Source organism: Rutilus rutilus, assembly GCF_951802725.1.
Source record: "Rutilus rutilus genome assembly, chromosome: 1".
NCBI classification, from domain to species: domain Eukaryota; kingdom Metazoa; phylum Chordata; class Actinopteri; order Cypriniformes; family Leuciscidae; genus Rutilus; species Rutilus rutilus.
This window is the reverse complement of record NC_140209.1, coordinates 69,935,217-69,952,705: the sequence shown is the minus strand read 5'-3', so window position 1 is coordinate 69,952,705 and position 17,489 is coordinate 69,935,217. Positions and strand designations below refer to the sequence as shown.

Here is a 17,489-nt window from a genome sequence, read left to right as displayed (position 1 = left end):
CATTAGCCACAATCTCTTCTCCACATCATTTCCTGTTTCCTGTGCCTCAATGTTACTATTATACTTCCATACGGTTTATTCATCTTTCCCCACTTGCAGATGTATTTCTGCTTAAAGCATGACTTTTTTTTTAGAAAACAAGACTTAATATCACACACACACACACACACACACACACACACACACACACACGAACACAGACATAGACACACGAACTCACAAAAACTCACAAACACACACACTCACACACACACACACACACACACACAAACACAGACATGGACACACACTCACTCGCACACACACACACACACACACACACACACACACACATACACACACACACACACAAACACAGGCATAGACATAGACACACACACAACACACAGACATAGACACACACACACACTCACACACACACACACACACACACACACACACACAAACACACATACAGACACACACCACACTCACACACACACACACACACACACACACACACACACACACACACACACACACACACACAGATCAGATCCACTGCCTCAGCTGTATGACGTCATGTTTATGTCAACAGGAAGTTGTGTGTGTGTGTTAGTAAAGCCAGAACACACAGATGTCAGAGTGTGTAAGTGATCGAGTCCTTCATTCATGAGCTGCAGTCGAGCGGTGTAATGTGTATCGCTTCAGAGTGTGTTCATCAGCCATGCTCTAAATAAACGCGTAGATCTGCATTACACTTCTCGATTGCTAACACACTATCACCGATTCAGTGAGCTCAAGTTCCCAAACCCTTCACGTATCTCTTTATTATTCTAAGAACTATAAACACAAAAAGTCCTAATTTTGCAGAGGTTTGACCATGTTTTTTGTTTTTGTAGGTTTTGTGTGTGTCATATGAGGCCAAAGTTTGATTCTGACAAAAAGAAGATGTGTTTTTGACAAAAAATTATTGAATTTAAAGTGGAAGTTTGAGGTTTGTACAATCTGGTGTGTAGGTTTGATATTGTGTTTATAGTTGTGAGAAAATGCTGAATCGTTTCATGAAATGTGTGTTAGCAATCGAGAAAAAAAATGTTTTCTCCATTTCTGGCTGACCGGATAGAGTTTAGGTTCCTCACCACTGGCTTGCTTTGGGGTTTAAAAAAGATACTTAATATTCAGTAACATTTTCGATTATATTTCAAAATTCGACTTAGTTTCAAAACTGACACTGAACTAACCTGAACTGTCCAACTTAAATTTGTCTCATATTTGATGAAGTTTGCATCATTGATTCTGTTATTTTCCTGGTTATCACCGTGAAGCTGCTTTGAAATAATCAGTATTGTATAAAGAAGAGCTATATAAAATAAAGGTGACCATGGCAGAGTTTCCGTTGTTCGGTAATTGCCGGACATTGGGCGAAAAAAAAATGAAATGTCCGACAAAATTAAATCTCTCCGGTCAAATTGTCCGATTAAAATTGCCTAACACCGTGTCCTATCTAACTACACGCGACGCGACACGCGATAAAATGTATCTTTTCCATGTTAATCAGAGTTTGTCCTGACCAGACGCGATGGCGACACGCGACATTGCTAATTTAGAAACGGTTTCTATTTTTCTGTGACGTCGCGCTGGAACATCAAACACAAAGTGTGGCAAACTGGCAATGATAATCTCTGGTACTGTTTATGTGCTTTATTTAATGTTAAAAGCATGAAATCAGACTTTGAATATCATTTAGTGATCCAGCTTTGTAGCTGTAAAAGCAACAATGGATATAATTCACCTCAGATCTTGAAATTAAACAAATGGAAACATGAACGTTAAAACTGTGAACAAACAGGTGTAGCCTATTATTTGACAAAGAATGTTTTAGTAACTCAGTAGCCTATGTATTTTTTAAATGGTGTAATATTTGTGAATTTTATTATGTAGCTACTTATCCATTTTCTTGCGAGTGCCGTCAAGTTTACTCTCTAGTATGGATGTTAACCGATGACTGTTTGATCGATGGTTGACCGTATCAACGTTAACCGATCAAAGTTGTCGGCGGTCGGTTAAAAAAAAAAAAAAAGTGATCTCTAAATTAGGCTATTATAGGCAGTGGACTAAACGCTACTACAGTTAGCCATCTCATTCCAAGATCTTTTTGTGTGAAGTGAACAAATCCCTCACTCAATTTTTCATAACGCTCTCTCTCTCTCTCTCTCTCTGTTTTCGGTGCTGATGCAGTGACGCGTTCATGTAAACGGCACCTAAAAGCTGTCACAAAGAACCAGCAAAAGTAATGATTATGAATATGTAAAATATTGCAGTGAGACATTTTAATTGTCTATAAATAAACAAGTGTTTTCTGTGTCGGCTGCAAAGATGAAGTCTGACTCGCGATCTTCGCAGTAGTGAACGCGCCAGAGAGAAATACACATTTCATACGGATTACATCGTTGTATTTAGTTTTGAATGGTTCTGTTTAAAAGTAAAGATTTCTGTAGATAATAGATATATTTCTATTTTTTTTTAGGTGTGTGAGGCGAGTAGGCTACCTTATTCGTTAAATTTCGGTTCATGGATGATAGCTTAATGTTAGCTCCAGTTCAGGCGCTGGCGCCTCCATGTCGTGATTATTTATTGTCTGCTATATTTACTTTTTATTTATTAAATCGAGAAAATTGGAAAATGAAACACTGATTAAAATTAAGATACAATTAATACAAAACTAAATTCGTTTTAAAGAAAGGCTTTGTGCTTTCTGTTTGAGGTCTCTGTGAAAGTTTTAAAGCAGTCTTTTAGTGCCGCTTTGAACGGTCGCGACGTGTCCGTGATGGAGAACTGTCACGTAAGATGGTAATATTATTATTATAAATAATAAATCGTGTAATAATCCCGCCCCCCTAATTAAGAGGCGATATTTGACCGCCATATCATCAAAATGTCCGGAAAACGAAACCTCTGCCGGTCACTTTGACCGGCACCATTTTTTTCTAGCGGAAACTCTGGACCATGGTATTACCACAGTATGCTACTATCACTGTACCATACTTTTTTTTTTACTGTACCAGGGTAATTATGGATGCACCGATATTAAAATTTTGGCCGAAAACCAATAACCGATAATTCTTTATATTTGAAAGCCGATAACCGATATATTGGCCGATAAATCTAAATCCACATTTTTATATAATTTTTGAGAGCCTGATTACAAAAACAAAAGTCTCACCATTAAAATCCATGTCCCAAACACACAATTATAATAATGTTCTCATGATAATTTTATGTAGCCGATACGACAGACTGTTGCACTGATTTCAAGTGATTTCAATCATATTTCAAGCAATTCAAAACCATCATGTTGAACAGTGCACATCTGAAGCGTCTCAGCTGAAGGAAATAATACATTATTTATCGGCTTTAATATATCGGACAAATTTTCTTTTGGGGCCGATAACGATAACAATATAATTGTGTGTTTGGGACATGGATTTTAATGGTGAGACTTTTGTTTTTGTAATCAGGCTCTCAAAAATTAAATAAAAATGTGGATTTAGATTTATCGGCCAATATATTGGTTATCGGCTTTCAAATATAAAGAATTATCGGTATCGGCCAAAATTTGCATATCGGTGCATCCCTATAGATTCTCTGCTGTTTTCAGCTGTGTGTGCCGTTCTCTGGTGTGTGACAGGTATAAGATGTTGAACCAGGAGGAGGGTGAGTACTACAACGTGCCCATCCCAGAGGAGAGCGACATCAACCTGGAGCTGCGGCACAAGTTTGAGGTGAGAGTGTGTGTTTCTCTCTGCATCTCTTCACACACACACACACACACACACTCACTCACTGAGTCCTGCAAGGCTGTTCATTTTCACCTCAAGTGGTGACTGTGAAAGCCAAATAAGACGAATTTGCAATTTTATTATGCAATTTAGACTAGAATGTGACTCTCAAAGACCAAATCCACTGTCAAGGTCACCATAGTCTCCATGGTGGTTGGTGGGAAGTGTTTACTTATTGTCCAATAAGTTTTTGACTTCACAATGCCATAACTGTTTGCTTTTGTGTGTCTCTCTTTCTGGAAACTTCTTAAATTGTTTTGTTTTTCACCTCGAAGAGTCTTTTTGTGTATTCATTCCCTCTCTCTCTCTCTCTCTGGGTATCAAGAGTATCAGCCAATTAACAGCTCATTACATTCCTTTTTTTGTTTCTTTGTTTTGGACTACCTATGCAAAATCTTTATTTGCAGCAAACTTGCAATGGATCTACAGCAAACATAACAGTTGAGATGATTTGCACTGAGGCTTTACACTTTATATAGGTAAGGCTGAATTGAAAATAGTAAGGTGACAAGGAATTACACACGTTTGAACTTTGATCCTCTTGCATCATCGGAAAACAAATATGTATTTCACCCAAATTGTGAATCTGTGTTTCGACAAAGCAAGGACTAGGCATTGCTGTCTTGAAATGACAATAGAAATCCTTTTGTTTCGAAAACTGAAAGCAGAAATCATGACTGGACAATCTGATACATCTTCTTTCTGTTTACCGTCGTCTTTTGTTGAAGCGTGTGTCATTTGTCTGAGAGTAAGTGATTTGTCTGTGAGTCAGTAGGAGCGTTTCCATTACAGATTTGCGCAAAATGTTTGCGTTTTTTTTCTAAATGTCGAAAAAAACTATTGCGAAATGACGCCGTTTCCATTAACCGATGTTATGCGACTAAAACTTCTTCTCGTGATAAGTAAATCCAAAAACCATGGCACGTTGGTAGGTTTATGTATATCCCAGCCACTGCACTAGCCATTATTATCAATCAAAGGAGATGTATGTGTGTTTTCCAAGCATTAATGGTGAGGAACGACGCTTATTATACTTGTGAGCGGCACATATGAGGTGTTTCTCCCTCAGATCTGCTTCGAGGTCTTGATTGTGGCATTTATTTGAGGTCTAGAATCCATTATTCCTGTAATTATTTTGTCTTTTATGAATTTAATAAAGAGCTCTGTCTCGTATTCTATCCAAACACACCGCGTCATCTACGTCAGCTGACCTGTAAATGCGCAAAAACTGTTTCTATTGCAGATTTGCGAAATATTTCTTTTTCGAATTGCCTGAAAAACCACCTCATGCGAGCGTAAAAACTTTTTTGCGATAAATGGGAGTTTTTGCGAAATTGACGTGTTTCCATTGGGCGTATTTTCAATTCGCAATTTCAATTTGCGCAATTTGAAGGGTAATGGAAACGCGGCTAGTGTTGGTTTGACTGATCCTCTTTCCCGGTTTAGAGACGCTTTACTCCTGATTTCCCTCATTCTGAAGAGAAAAGGCTTCTCAGTCCTCAGTTATCCGGCTAACATGCCAGTTTTTTCCCTCTTATAGGCCTGTCAGTTCAATTTCCACCTGCTGAAGGTACAGCCTGCTCGCCTCTCATCTGTCTCTATCTGTTCATCACAGAATATCACACTGATTATTTGTGTGGCTCAGGCTGCAACAAAGAAATCAGATTTACTAACAAAGATGCACTCCAACTTTCAGGTTTCTATTCGCTTTCACTTACACGATTCACACACACAAACACTCTCTTTCTCTCTTTCTTTATTGTTCAAATGAAGATTCCCTGATATCTGACCTCTGATCACTGAAAGAGGTGATTTCAAAATGGTAATGATCAGCAATTTATTAAGTAAACTGTTATAGGGGTGTAACGGTACACAGAAGTCACGGTTCGGTACGTACCTCGGATTTGGTGTTCGGTACACTGTAAAAAACTGTTAAATCTATGGTAAAAAAAAGGAAACTGTGGTTGCCAGAAATTTACTGTAAAAAAATATGGTCGCAACTTAATTTAAATGTACAGTTCATTATCTGATATAATGTTAATTTACCGATCTATTGAAGTACTAATATCTGTTTTGAACCATTGTAATACTCTGACAACCACCAATCACAGCGGTGATGAGAGTCACATGATCAATCAAAGCTCATCACAAAGCTGAGAAAGTTAATATTAATATATATCGAAGCTGCTCAGTGTCATTCACACAAACACTAAACACCATCATGGAGTAAAGGTTAATTTAACATTAAACATTAAACCCTAATGTTAATAACTGATTAGAAAAAACTAAGAAAAACGATGAAATAACATAGTTATTAAAAAAACAAAAAAAAACATCATATGTGAAGTGTCACGCTGGGAATTGTGGAAATGTCAAATTTCGGTTTTTCACTGTAAATTATACAATGACTTCCACTTCCAAAAACTGTAAATTTAATGGTATTTTACTGTAAAAATTACATTACATGTACAGTTAGATCTATCACAGTTATTCACCGTATATAGTACGGAAACTTTCTGTTGACCAATTAACAGTTTTTCACTGAACATTTTTTACAGTCTTTTACCGTTAAAATCACGTAAATTTTTTACAGTAAAATACTCTGTCATTTATGGTCACACAGAAAAGAGTAAGACATCATTCAAAACTTTAAAAGGCATGTTTTTATTTGTGTACACTCGTGCTTTTTAAAAAATGAAGAAAACAAATTCCTTTCCATAAAGGGTTATGGTTCCTGTAACGGCGGTTAGCAAACAGCATTGCATTACCGCGCGCGCCCCCGAGTGTGGATTGTCTGTGACTGACTGTATTCGTCGTCTGACTGTATTCACCAAACCGTGACATCCATGGCCCGAGGGTTCGGGATCAATACATGTACTGTTACACCCCTATTAAATACCCATTATGTGATGAATGGGACATTCCAATTGGATGATAATGCAATGCAAAATTAATATTGTATTTTACAAGTTATATTCCATTATATTACACAAATAAAAAGCTAAATGTGTCAAATAATCCCCTTCACACACACACACACACACTTCACACACACACACACACACACATTATTTATTCCATTTGTGAAGCCATAAGCACTGCAGTTGTTAGTAAATAGGCAGAGCACAGGAGCTAAAGGACAGGCTCTGGTCTTTTGGCTGTTTGTGGTCTGCATTGTCCTTCTATAGTTTATAGAAGGCGTTCACATACACTGACCCTGAGCATGTTTCATGTGCATCCTGAACGAATGACACACTAGATCACGCCACAGAATAACGCTCTTGTTTCACGGCTGACGTCCTGAAGTGCACTAGTGTTTGAGTTGCATGAGCTCACTTACACGGGATCTCCAGTAGAGGGCAGCACATCATAACTCTTTTACTCGTTTACTATCTCTCAAAGAGAAACATGCTAGTGAAATGTCAGTGTTCAATCCTTAAATGTATGCATGTAAGAATAGATTCATGATAATGCATTATTGTTACTCTGGACAATATATACAGTCAAGAAATACTGAAAGTCGATTATATTTGTAAAGACTTTGTGGTCCCACTTTATATTAGGTGTCTTTAACTATTGTGTACATAGGTTAAAATGTACTGCGAATGTATGTATGAATTGTGTACATATGTGTTATTACATTGTAATTACAATTGTAATTGAATTTGTAATGACATTTTTTCCACATACTATTGAAAATTGGGTTACACTTTATTTTAAGGTGTCAGTATCACAGTGTAATTATACATTTAAGTACTGAGTAATATTAATTAACTACATGTACTTACTATAGGGTTATGATTAGGGTTTGGTTTAGGGTTAATTGCATGTAATTATGCATATTTTACTGTTATTACTACGGTAAGTACATGTAACATATGTAACAAGGACACTGTAAAATAAAGTGTTACCGAAAATGTTATAATACTTTGTAATAATAACATAGAGACGCAGGGAATGGTGTGGAGAAGAGTGTGTGTAGCTTTTCCTCTGTAAATATGGATATTTATACACTGTGTGTATTTCGAGTCTTATCCGACCTTGGTTTCTGCGAATATAAACGTTGTGATCATGTTGTTTCTCAGAACAATATGTAAAAGAAGTGCATTGTATCTCACTCTATGCTTTAATACATAGAAATAACACTTTAGTTTGGGGACCAATTCCTACTATTAAGTACTTGCTTATTAGCTTGCATAATATTGGCTGTTTATTAGCACTTATAAAGCACATATCAATGCCTTATTCTGCATGATCATATTCTACAGCTCTTAATCCACCCAATACCTAAAATAAACGACAACAACGGCCTTACTAACTGTTATAAGCAGTAAATTAGGAGTTTATTGAGGTAAAAGTCATAGTTAATAGTGAAAATGTGTGACACTTTATTTTAAGGTGTCCTTGATATAATGTAATTACACAAAAAAGTATTGAGTAATATTGATTAACATGTACTTACTACAGGGTTAGGGTTTGTTTTAGGGTTTAGTTGCATGTAAATATGCATAAATTACTGTCATTACTACACAGGTAACACGGACACTGTAAATTAAAGTGTGACCAATATATCACAGAAAACGTCATTTAAATTCAGGTGACAAAACAGATTCCAATATGTTATTATTTTTGCAAAAAGAAATCCAGCATTTATTGTTATCTATGACAAACATTTGATTTTTTTTTTTTTTTGAGAATAGTTGATGGTGGTGTTTGACAACTGTGTGACGTTTATGCTACACTGTAAACATAACTTGTTCCAACTTAAAAAAGTAAGTGTTCGGGCTGCCTTAAAAATTTTAAGTTAAGTCAACTTGAAATGTGAAGTTGTACTTAGTGACAACTCTGATATTTGAGTTGACTAAACTTAAAATGTTAAGGCAGCACAAACACTTACTTTTTTAAGTTGAAAACATTTGTTTTTGTTTTTTTTGTGTGTAATACACTGATTTTGGTTCCAGAAAATATGACATTAGTTTGTTTTAATTGCGGGGTTCATGTTTCACACAGTATGTGAGGCTGGTAAACCTAAAATCAACCACACGATGGCTCTCTTCATACGTTTATGACCATGTAACAGACGCTTTTATCCATAGTCTTTTACAAATGAGGAATAAAGCATAAAAGATTGATGCTAAAGAGGCAGAAACGTGAGGATTGAATATAATAGCAAAATACATAAAAAAAAGCACGTGCTAGAACCTGCACTCAAATATTTTAGGAGTGTGATGATGTGTATATATATATATTGTATTATATTATGTATACAGTACCAGTCAAAAGTTTGGAAACATTACTATTTTTAATGTTTTTGAAAGAAGTCTCTTATGCTCATCAAGCCTGCAGTTAAAAAAAACCCAAAAAACAGTAATATTATGAAATATTATTACAATTTAAAGTAATGGTTCTCTTTTTTAATATAGTTTAAAATCTAATTTATTTTTGTGATGCAAAGCTGAATTTTCATCAGCAAGTACTCCAGTCTTTGGTGTCTTATGATCCTTCAGAAATCATTCTAATATGATAATTTGATACTCAGTTATTATCAATGATGGAAACAGTTGTGCTGTTTAATATATATTTTTTGGAATACTTTTTTCAGGATTCATTGATGAGTAAAACGTTAACAGCATTTATTCATAAAAACAGCATTTATTCAAAATAAAAACTTTTCTAACAATATAAATCGTTACCATCACCTTTTATCAATTTAACGCATCCTTGTTGAATTAAAGTACTAATTTCTTAAAAAAAAAATAGTTATTGTTCCCAAACTTTTGAACGGTAGTGTATATTGTTACAAAAGATTTCTATTCTAAATAAATACAGTTCTTTTTAACTTTTTATTCATCAAATAATCCTGAAAAAAGTATCTCAGGTTATAAAAAAAAATATTAAGCAGAACTGTTTCCAACACTGATCATAAATCATCATATTAGAATGATTTCTGAAGGATCATAAGACACCAAAGACTGGAGTACTTGCTGATGAAAATTCAGCTTTGCATCACAAAAATAAATTACATTTTAAAGTATATTAAAAAAGAGAACCATTATTTTAAATTGTAATAATATTTCATAATATTACTGTTTTTTTTTTTTTTTTTTTTTTAACTGCAGGCTTGATGAGCATAAGAGACTTCTTTCAAAAACATTAAAAATAGTAGTGTTTCCAAACTTTTGACTGGTACTGTATATATAGTGTATAAATTATTAATTCAGCTGCAAATTAGTCACATTCTTGTGTAACGTCAGATAATTGTGCTGGACATTAGCCATGCTGCACACCTGCATACGACATGTCTGTCATTTCTAGAGGAAATCATTAACAATGTTGAGGGGATTTATATCCGCAGCTTCAAATTAAACCGGCATCTGAAACCTTTTAATTATTCTTTGGCATTTCTGTGTCACGGTGTCGGTCGGAGGACACGCGCGTCTGAGTGAGGCTGATAATGTTCCTCTGGCACATTTCCATTATGAAATGGTGATGTTTAAAGTGCATTTTATTAGGGTTTTAAGAATGTCGCATGGAACGGCAATAAATGGAATTGTGCCAGTTCAAGCTAAAGGTATTAAATATGAATAAAAATTATTACAAATATAAAATAAAAGAAAAGAAAAAAAAAACATTTTATTATAACATTCCTCCAAAAAAATGGAAAAATACCTAAAATGGCTGTTTATTGTTAAAGTCATTGTTTAGGCATAATGAAGAACACAAAAGGCTCCTGTTTTGTAGACTTAAGGTCCGACATCTTCGCACGTTAAAAAGTTAGTTTTTCTGCGTTTTTCGCATCAGTAGCAAGCCATTTGAGAGGTGTTTTGACAATTCAGAGCCACCGAATGACGAATACGAAAGTGTGCAAGGACCTTTACCCTTAACATTGGGAATAGTGTGGAGTCTATCACAGTGGACCGCTATAAATAGCAGATAGAAACAAAATAAAGAGTGCATTAGTGCCCGAGATGCTGTCTGTCTAACAGGATGAGGTGTATTGTTATAGTAGAAAGCAAGAGTGAGAGTGTGAAAGACGCCGGAGGTGTAAATGCAGGTTTTGAAGGAGGGTGACGACCCCTCATTATCACTGTCGACTGTTGAGCCATGAAGAGTCTCACTCAGATCCACTACACACACACACACATCACGAGAACATCTGGCAGTCCATACAGGAGACTTGTCATGATGAAAAGGCTATTGGTACATGTATCGACCTCTCAGATCTTCATTTAGCAGACTTTTTCATTATTTGGACGATGGCCTCTCTGCCACGGGAATTCAGCATGAAACCTAAAGGGAGATTTGGAGAGATCAGTCTCATCAGTTTTCGCTGAGCCGGCCATTTGAGCTGTCAGGAATGAGTACTGTTTAACTGTAGGGCTTGTAAAAACTAGGGGTGCGCCGATCCGATACTCAGTATCATCGGTATTGCTCCGATACGGCAATTTTTGCCGGATCGGGTATAGACCTGACAAGACCGATATTGTGCTTATGAGACCCTGGACCACAAAACCAGTCACTTGGGTCACAAGATTTATACATAATCTGAAAGCTGAATAAATAAGCTTTCCATTGATGTATGGTTTGTTAGGATAGGACCATATTTGGTCGAGATATAACTATTATGAAAATCTGGAATCTGAGGGTGCAAAAAAATCGAAACATTGAGAAAATCTCCTTTAAAGTTGTTCATTTATGTTGGTGATTGTGCTGCATTCACTCACAGAAACACATGTTTGATATATTTACGGTAGGAAATTTACTAAATATCTTCATGGAACATGATCTTTACTTAATATCCTCATGATTTTTGGCATAAAAGAAAAATCGATAATTTTGACCCATACAATGTATTGTCGGCTATTGCCACAAATATACCCGTGAGACATGTGACTGGTTGTGTGATCCAGGGTCACATACAGTATAAGCCATCCAGGGTCACATTTATCAGATGGCCTGACCCAGACAGCATCATAGTGTCGGCCCAGATCCGGCCCACATCTGGCACACGTTGAATCCACATGTTTCTGTCTCTCCCCAGCAGCTGTGGATGTCTCTCGTCCTGTCATTTCCACACAGGCCTGACTGTGTTACAGCACATTTCTCAGAAGTGCCATATTGTCTAGTTGAGCACGCAAGACCCCAGGGCTTTTGTCGCACTTGAACCACGAAGGTTTAAAGGGTTAGTTCACCCAAAAAGGTAAATTCTGTTTGTAATCACTCTCCCTCATGTTGTTCAACCCCGTAAGACTTTCGTTCATCTTCGAAACACAAATTAAGATATTTTTGATTAAATCTGAGAGCTGTCTCACTCCTCCATAGGCTTCTCTGTACGAACGTCAGAACGGAGGCTCACTATTGGCCAGCATCACACGCATCACACACATGACCAATAGTGAGCCTCCGTTCTGACGTACAACCCAGAAGCGAGAAACACAGACGAAAATGAATAGTTGAATAAAGTCGTTATTTTTGTGCTTTTTTTTTGCGCACAAAAAAGTTATTTCAATGTTAAGTCAATGTAAAGACGCGTTTACGTGCGTCTGGAGGTCCTGCGGCGCGAATGAGGCGTTTAGCGCGGCGGACGCGAATGATTTTATTTGGTGTTTTTTGTGCATTCACGCGCTTGACGTGAATTCGCGTCTGACGCCCGAGTTGAAAAATCTGAACTTTGGCGTCTGTTCGCGCCGCGTTAACCAATCAGGAGCCTGCTTGCTGCTGTCACGTGGTGAAGTGACGGGATAAACTCCCGCCCGGAGTCGCTCATTCAAACTGGAGTATAGCAATATAGCAGAATATAATATTCAATAACAAGTAACTGAGTATCACTAGAAAGTGAGAATATACTAGTGAGTATCACTAGAAAGAGCACCAACAGTGGTATCCGTACCACAGTTTGAAAAACATTGATAGTTTTTTAAATATTTAATATTCTGTATTTAAAATTTCATATACATTTTCTAACCGAAGACAGATGGTCAGGCGATCTGCAGCTGGGATAGAGCGCCTGTAGTTGGTGTCCTGAAGGGTGATCCTCGCTCCGATGCGGTAACTCTCTCGATGAATGCTCGATCAACATCAGCCATCTTGCAAGCGGATTTCGCCTCAAATCGAAGCGTCAATTTAGCTTCAAACATTTGCTTTTTACGTGCGTCAATTTCGCTCTGGACGCGCGAATGGATTCAAAATGTTCAAGCGTCCAACTAGACGCGGTAGACGCGAATTTGACGCGCTATTCGCGTTTGGTGTGAACCAAGCAGTATGGTTGAGCCACTGTAGTCACTTGGACTATTTTAACGATGTCTTTACTAACTTTTCTGGGCCGGCAGATGAAATTACATAGAAGCCTATGGAGGAGTGAGACAGCTCTCAGATTTAATCAAAAATATCCTAATATCCTAAGTCTTACGGGGTTGGAACAACATGAGAGTAAGTAATTACTGACAGAATTTACATTTTTGGGTGAACTAACCCTTTAAAAAAGTTACAATCCTTCACATGTGGGTCAATTTGACCCCCTTAGGAATGAATGGGATGCGAGGAATGCTTCAGTACACATAGAAAAACCTAAAAATGCTCAAAATTCAAACTAAAAATGCTAAAACTTAACAATTTTTTTTTTTTATAATGTCTACATGTGTATCTGAATGCATTCTGAAGAGAAACTGACTTTTCACAACAGAAGTGTCAGTGCCAGATGTGCGTTTGAGCCTGTGTGTGTGTGTGTGTGTGTGTGTGTGTTTGGTTACTGATCACTCTCCATCACTGTTGTAGAAAGCCAGGCTCGGCCCTGGGAAGAAAGTCATCACTCCCTCGGATCACCGACGCTTCAGTTTACCATCCGGGAACATGGACAGAGTTCGGCTCAACGACTTCCATTTCCTGGCTCTTCTCGGCAAAGGCAGTTTTGGGAAGGTCAGTCGCGTCCCAAGTGTCCCTGACACGTACAGACACTCATTATTAACCCAAAACACAGAACAGGTTTTAGAACGAGAATACTTAGTAAGAAAGTCACACTTTTTTTTGCATTCCCAGACAGTCGGCCCAGATCCGGCGTTGAATCCACATGTACCGGATCTGGGCCGACACTATGTTGCTGTGTGGGTTAGTTTTTGAGGTCAGAATATCTGTCAGAAAGTGTAACATAACAACCAAATATACATGTGTGATCAAGGATATTTCAACTTTTTATTAAGTGCCTCAAAAGATGCTGGAATGTCCTTCAAAAGATCAACTTTGCAAAATCCAGCAACTAGTTCTTCCTCAGAAAGACTTTGTTTCTCAGTGGAGTGATTAAAACTGCAAACCTCATGACTCCCTGAAAATAACATAAATTCAGCCAATACGATTGGAGATGGCCATCTATTGATCTATTGATAAAGGTGTGGTCACAGATTTTTGTGGGCATCAAAGGTCCATTGTCTCTTGTCAATAGTGTAGCTGTTATGATGGTGCAAGGAGATGAACCCAAATGCAGACAGTATGCAAGTGAACTACGTTTATTACAGAAAAACAGGGAAAACAAAACCCACGAGGGGGCAAAACAAGACAGGATTGACTGTATAAGACTAACAAGACTTGACTAAGACTCAGACAGATAAATGAACAATAAACTAACAGCTAAGACAGGATCAACTCTTCTCAAGACTTTCAACAGGTTACTCACAGTAGGTATCACATTGATTGAATGACAATGAACCGGCACAGGACAGCAAACACAAGGGGATTAAATAGGGAGAAACTAATGAGGGAAACAGGTGACAAGGGTAAAGCAATGATGACTAAACGAGGATAACAAGGGGGGCGGGGCGAGGAACGAGACAACACAAGCACATGGCCAGCAAAAGGCCATGTGTGTGAACATAAAACATGGGTCTGTCATGATTCTGCCACAAGACAAGAGAAAATCAAGAACAAGATGGCAGAATCATGACAGTAGCAATATATAAAGCACAGCTTACTTCGCCCTCATGCGAAACTCCCGAACACGCGCATTCAAATTGTAATAACTTAATTTCACTTGCAAAATTTGGCCATGCAACAGTAAATATGACCACACCTTATCCTTCATCCTTCCCTCGGGTCAATTTGACCCCAAAAAAAAGAAGAAAAAAAAGACTTTTGTCTCACTTGAACCACGAATACACAAAAATATTGAATGGATTCGGAGAGTTTTGTGGTTGAAATTTAAAAAAGTAACAATCCTTCAATCGTGGGTCAATTTGACCCCTTTAGGAATGAATGGGATGCGAGGAATGCTTCAGTACACATAGAAAACCCTAAAAATGCTCAAAATTCTAACTAAAAATGCTAAAACTGCGCCAAAAAATTATTTTATAATGTCTACATGTGTATCTGAATGCACACTGAAGGTAAACTGACTTTAGGACCCAGAGGAACAGCTCATTTGCTTCATACAGAGCTATAAGGCCATCTAGTGGCGAGAGTGATTAAATATCATGTTTTGCAATATCAATAATCATATTTTTTTCACAAGAGGTCAGCAAAGACTCCCAATATAAGATATTATGAGCTGAATTAAAAGGTTTGTGCATGAAATTGTGAGTTATTTTGAATTTAAGTTGAAAGAATGTGATGAATGTGCTTAAATTACTATTTATTTATTGGTCAAATCTTGTAATTTAACGGTAAATAAAATAAAATAAATAAAAAATAAAAAAATGTCCCCCCAAAAATTGCATAAAAAAATAGAATTTTTTAATCAAAATGAAACAAAATAAGCTTTCTGGACAGACAAAAAAAAAAGGAAAAAAAGAAGTATAATTTTCGGTCTTCGGGTCATTTTGACCCGCGAGGGAAGGATGAGGGTTGGCATGTGCCAATCACGAGCAGAGTTTTTGCACTCTCCGTGTGTGTTTGTTTTCCACACAGGTGATGTTGGCCGAGATGAAGTCCACCGAGGAGCTGTACGCCATCAAGATCCTGAAGAAGGACGTGGTGATCCAGGACGATGACGTGGAGTGCACAATGGTGGAGAAGAGAGTGCTGGCCCAGAGAGAAAAGCCCCCGTTCCTCACACAACTGCACTCCTGCTTCCAGACTGTGGTGAGACACCATCTCTTTACATCGACTGTGTGTTCGTCTCTATATCGAGCTACATTAAGCAACATTAAGAAAATATATTGATTATTTGTATGGTATTTTTAGGGGTTGCTTGTATAATCCATCATGACGAGAGATGCATGACGCAGCATGAACGAACTAAATATTATATTTAGCTGTCTCTTCTGTGGAACACAACATTTTGTAAAATCCTTATGCACATCTTTTCCATGCAATGACAATCCATATTGACCACATGTGTGACCCTGGATCACAAAACCAGTCACGAGTCGCACGGGTATATTTGTGGCAATAGCCAACAATACATTGTATGGGTCAAAATTATAGATTTTTCTTTTATGCCAAAAATCATGAGGATATTACAGTTTTTCTCGATTGCTTAAACACTATAACCAGGCTTTTGAACTAAAATTTCAAAACCATAATGCCATTTATCAAAAAGCACACCCATTTCACTAAACTATAAACACTATTCCCTGTTTTGACACATGAGTCAGATTTGTTGAACTGTCACTGCAAAACTCTACACACAAATCCCTTCATTTCTCATTGCTTAGACCATGTTGTCATTTAGAAAGCACTAGCATTCAATATTGTTCACTCAAGTCAGCACAGCTTCAGCTCAGTTAGCACACAATTATCCAGGTGGAAACACTAAGAGTCAAAATTTAACACACATCAATCAGATCCTTCAATAGATATATAAAGGGGCCCAAATCAGTTTATTGAGTTTTGGAACAATGGATCCAGAAAGACATGAAGGAAGAGATCGAGGAGGGATAAGGAGGAGGAGGAGGAGGACGAAGGACAAGAAGACAAGCAGTCTCAGATGAAATTCAAGCCACTCTAGTTGCCCATGTCTTTGTCAATGGTATGACTATGAGTGAGGCTGGGCTATACGAGTAAGGCCAAATTTGAGTCGCTTTACTGTCACCTCGAGAACCTTCAGGGAGGTGTGGTGGCAAACAAAATTCTATCACTGAATAAAAGACAAACATTTCCAGTAGTCTTTGATGAGGTTTATCTTTTTCTTGCAAGAAAAGGCCAGAGGTCGTACAGTCACACAGTGTGGCTGCAGAGAGTGACAGTGAAGGCATCCTTTCTCCTTTATAGTCTTGACTCTCAGAATGTTATCTTTCTAGGCAAATGATGGTATTTCAACCATACGTGGAACATTCTTAGACGTGTTCATCATATTGTCTCCTTGAGTGGATCGAGGCCCTCCTGTCACCTACTAACACTCTTTACCATTCCAATACAATTCCACATAGAATAAGGTTTTGTGTGTGCTCTTTTACTGTCATATGATGGTCACACACATCTTACTGTAAGTAAGTAAATACTGTAAAAAAAAAATTAGAGGAGAGAGTAAAAAATGTTTTTGTGTGTGTGTGTGTGTTGTACTGTTTAGTACATGAATGAATAAAAATGTGCCAGTGTATCCATTGGTTGTGTCTTTGGTGTTCATCATGTGAAAAGGTTTGTGATGGGGGGAACCACAAGCAACATAACTTACCAGTTTTGGAAATGTTGTTTTGAATTTATTGCACCAGTGTGTTAGACTATGTTGTAGTGTGTGTGATT

At 37.4% G+C, this 17,489-nt stretch overlaps 1 protein-coding gene across 2 annotated transcripts in view; it reads left to right on the top strand.

The window, feature by feature from the left end:
* Positions 1 to 17,489, top strand: part of prkcab (protein kinase C, alpha, b) — a 214,381-nt gene that overhangs the window by 158,699 nt on the left and 38,193 nt on the right. Inside the window, exons 8-11 of one of the 2 annotated variants that reach the window (XM_084417059.1) lie at positions 3,671 to 3,764; positions 5,362 to 5,391; positions 13,596 to 13,736; positions 15,714 to 15,887. In XM_084417059.1, the coding sequence (XP_084273185.1) occupies positions 3,671 to 3,764; positions 5,362 to 5,391; positions 13,596 to 13,736; positions 15,714 to 15,887 (439 nt within the window). The remainder of the gene's footprint in view (positions 1 to 3,670; positions 3,765 to 5,361; positions 5,392 to 13,595; positions 13,737 to 15,713; positions 15,888 to 17,489) is intronic. The other variant, XM_084417060.1, reaches the window with a different exon arrangement.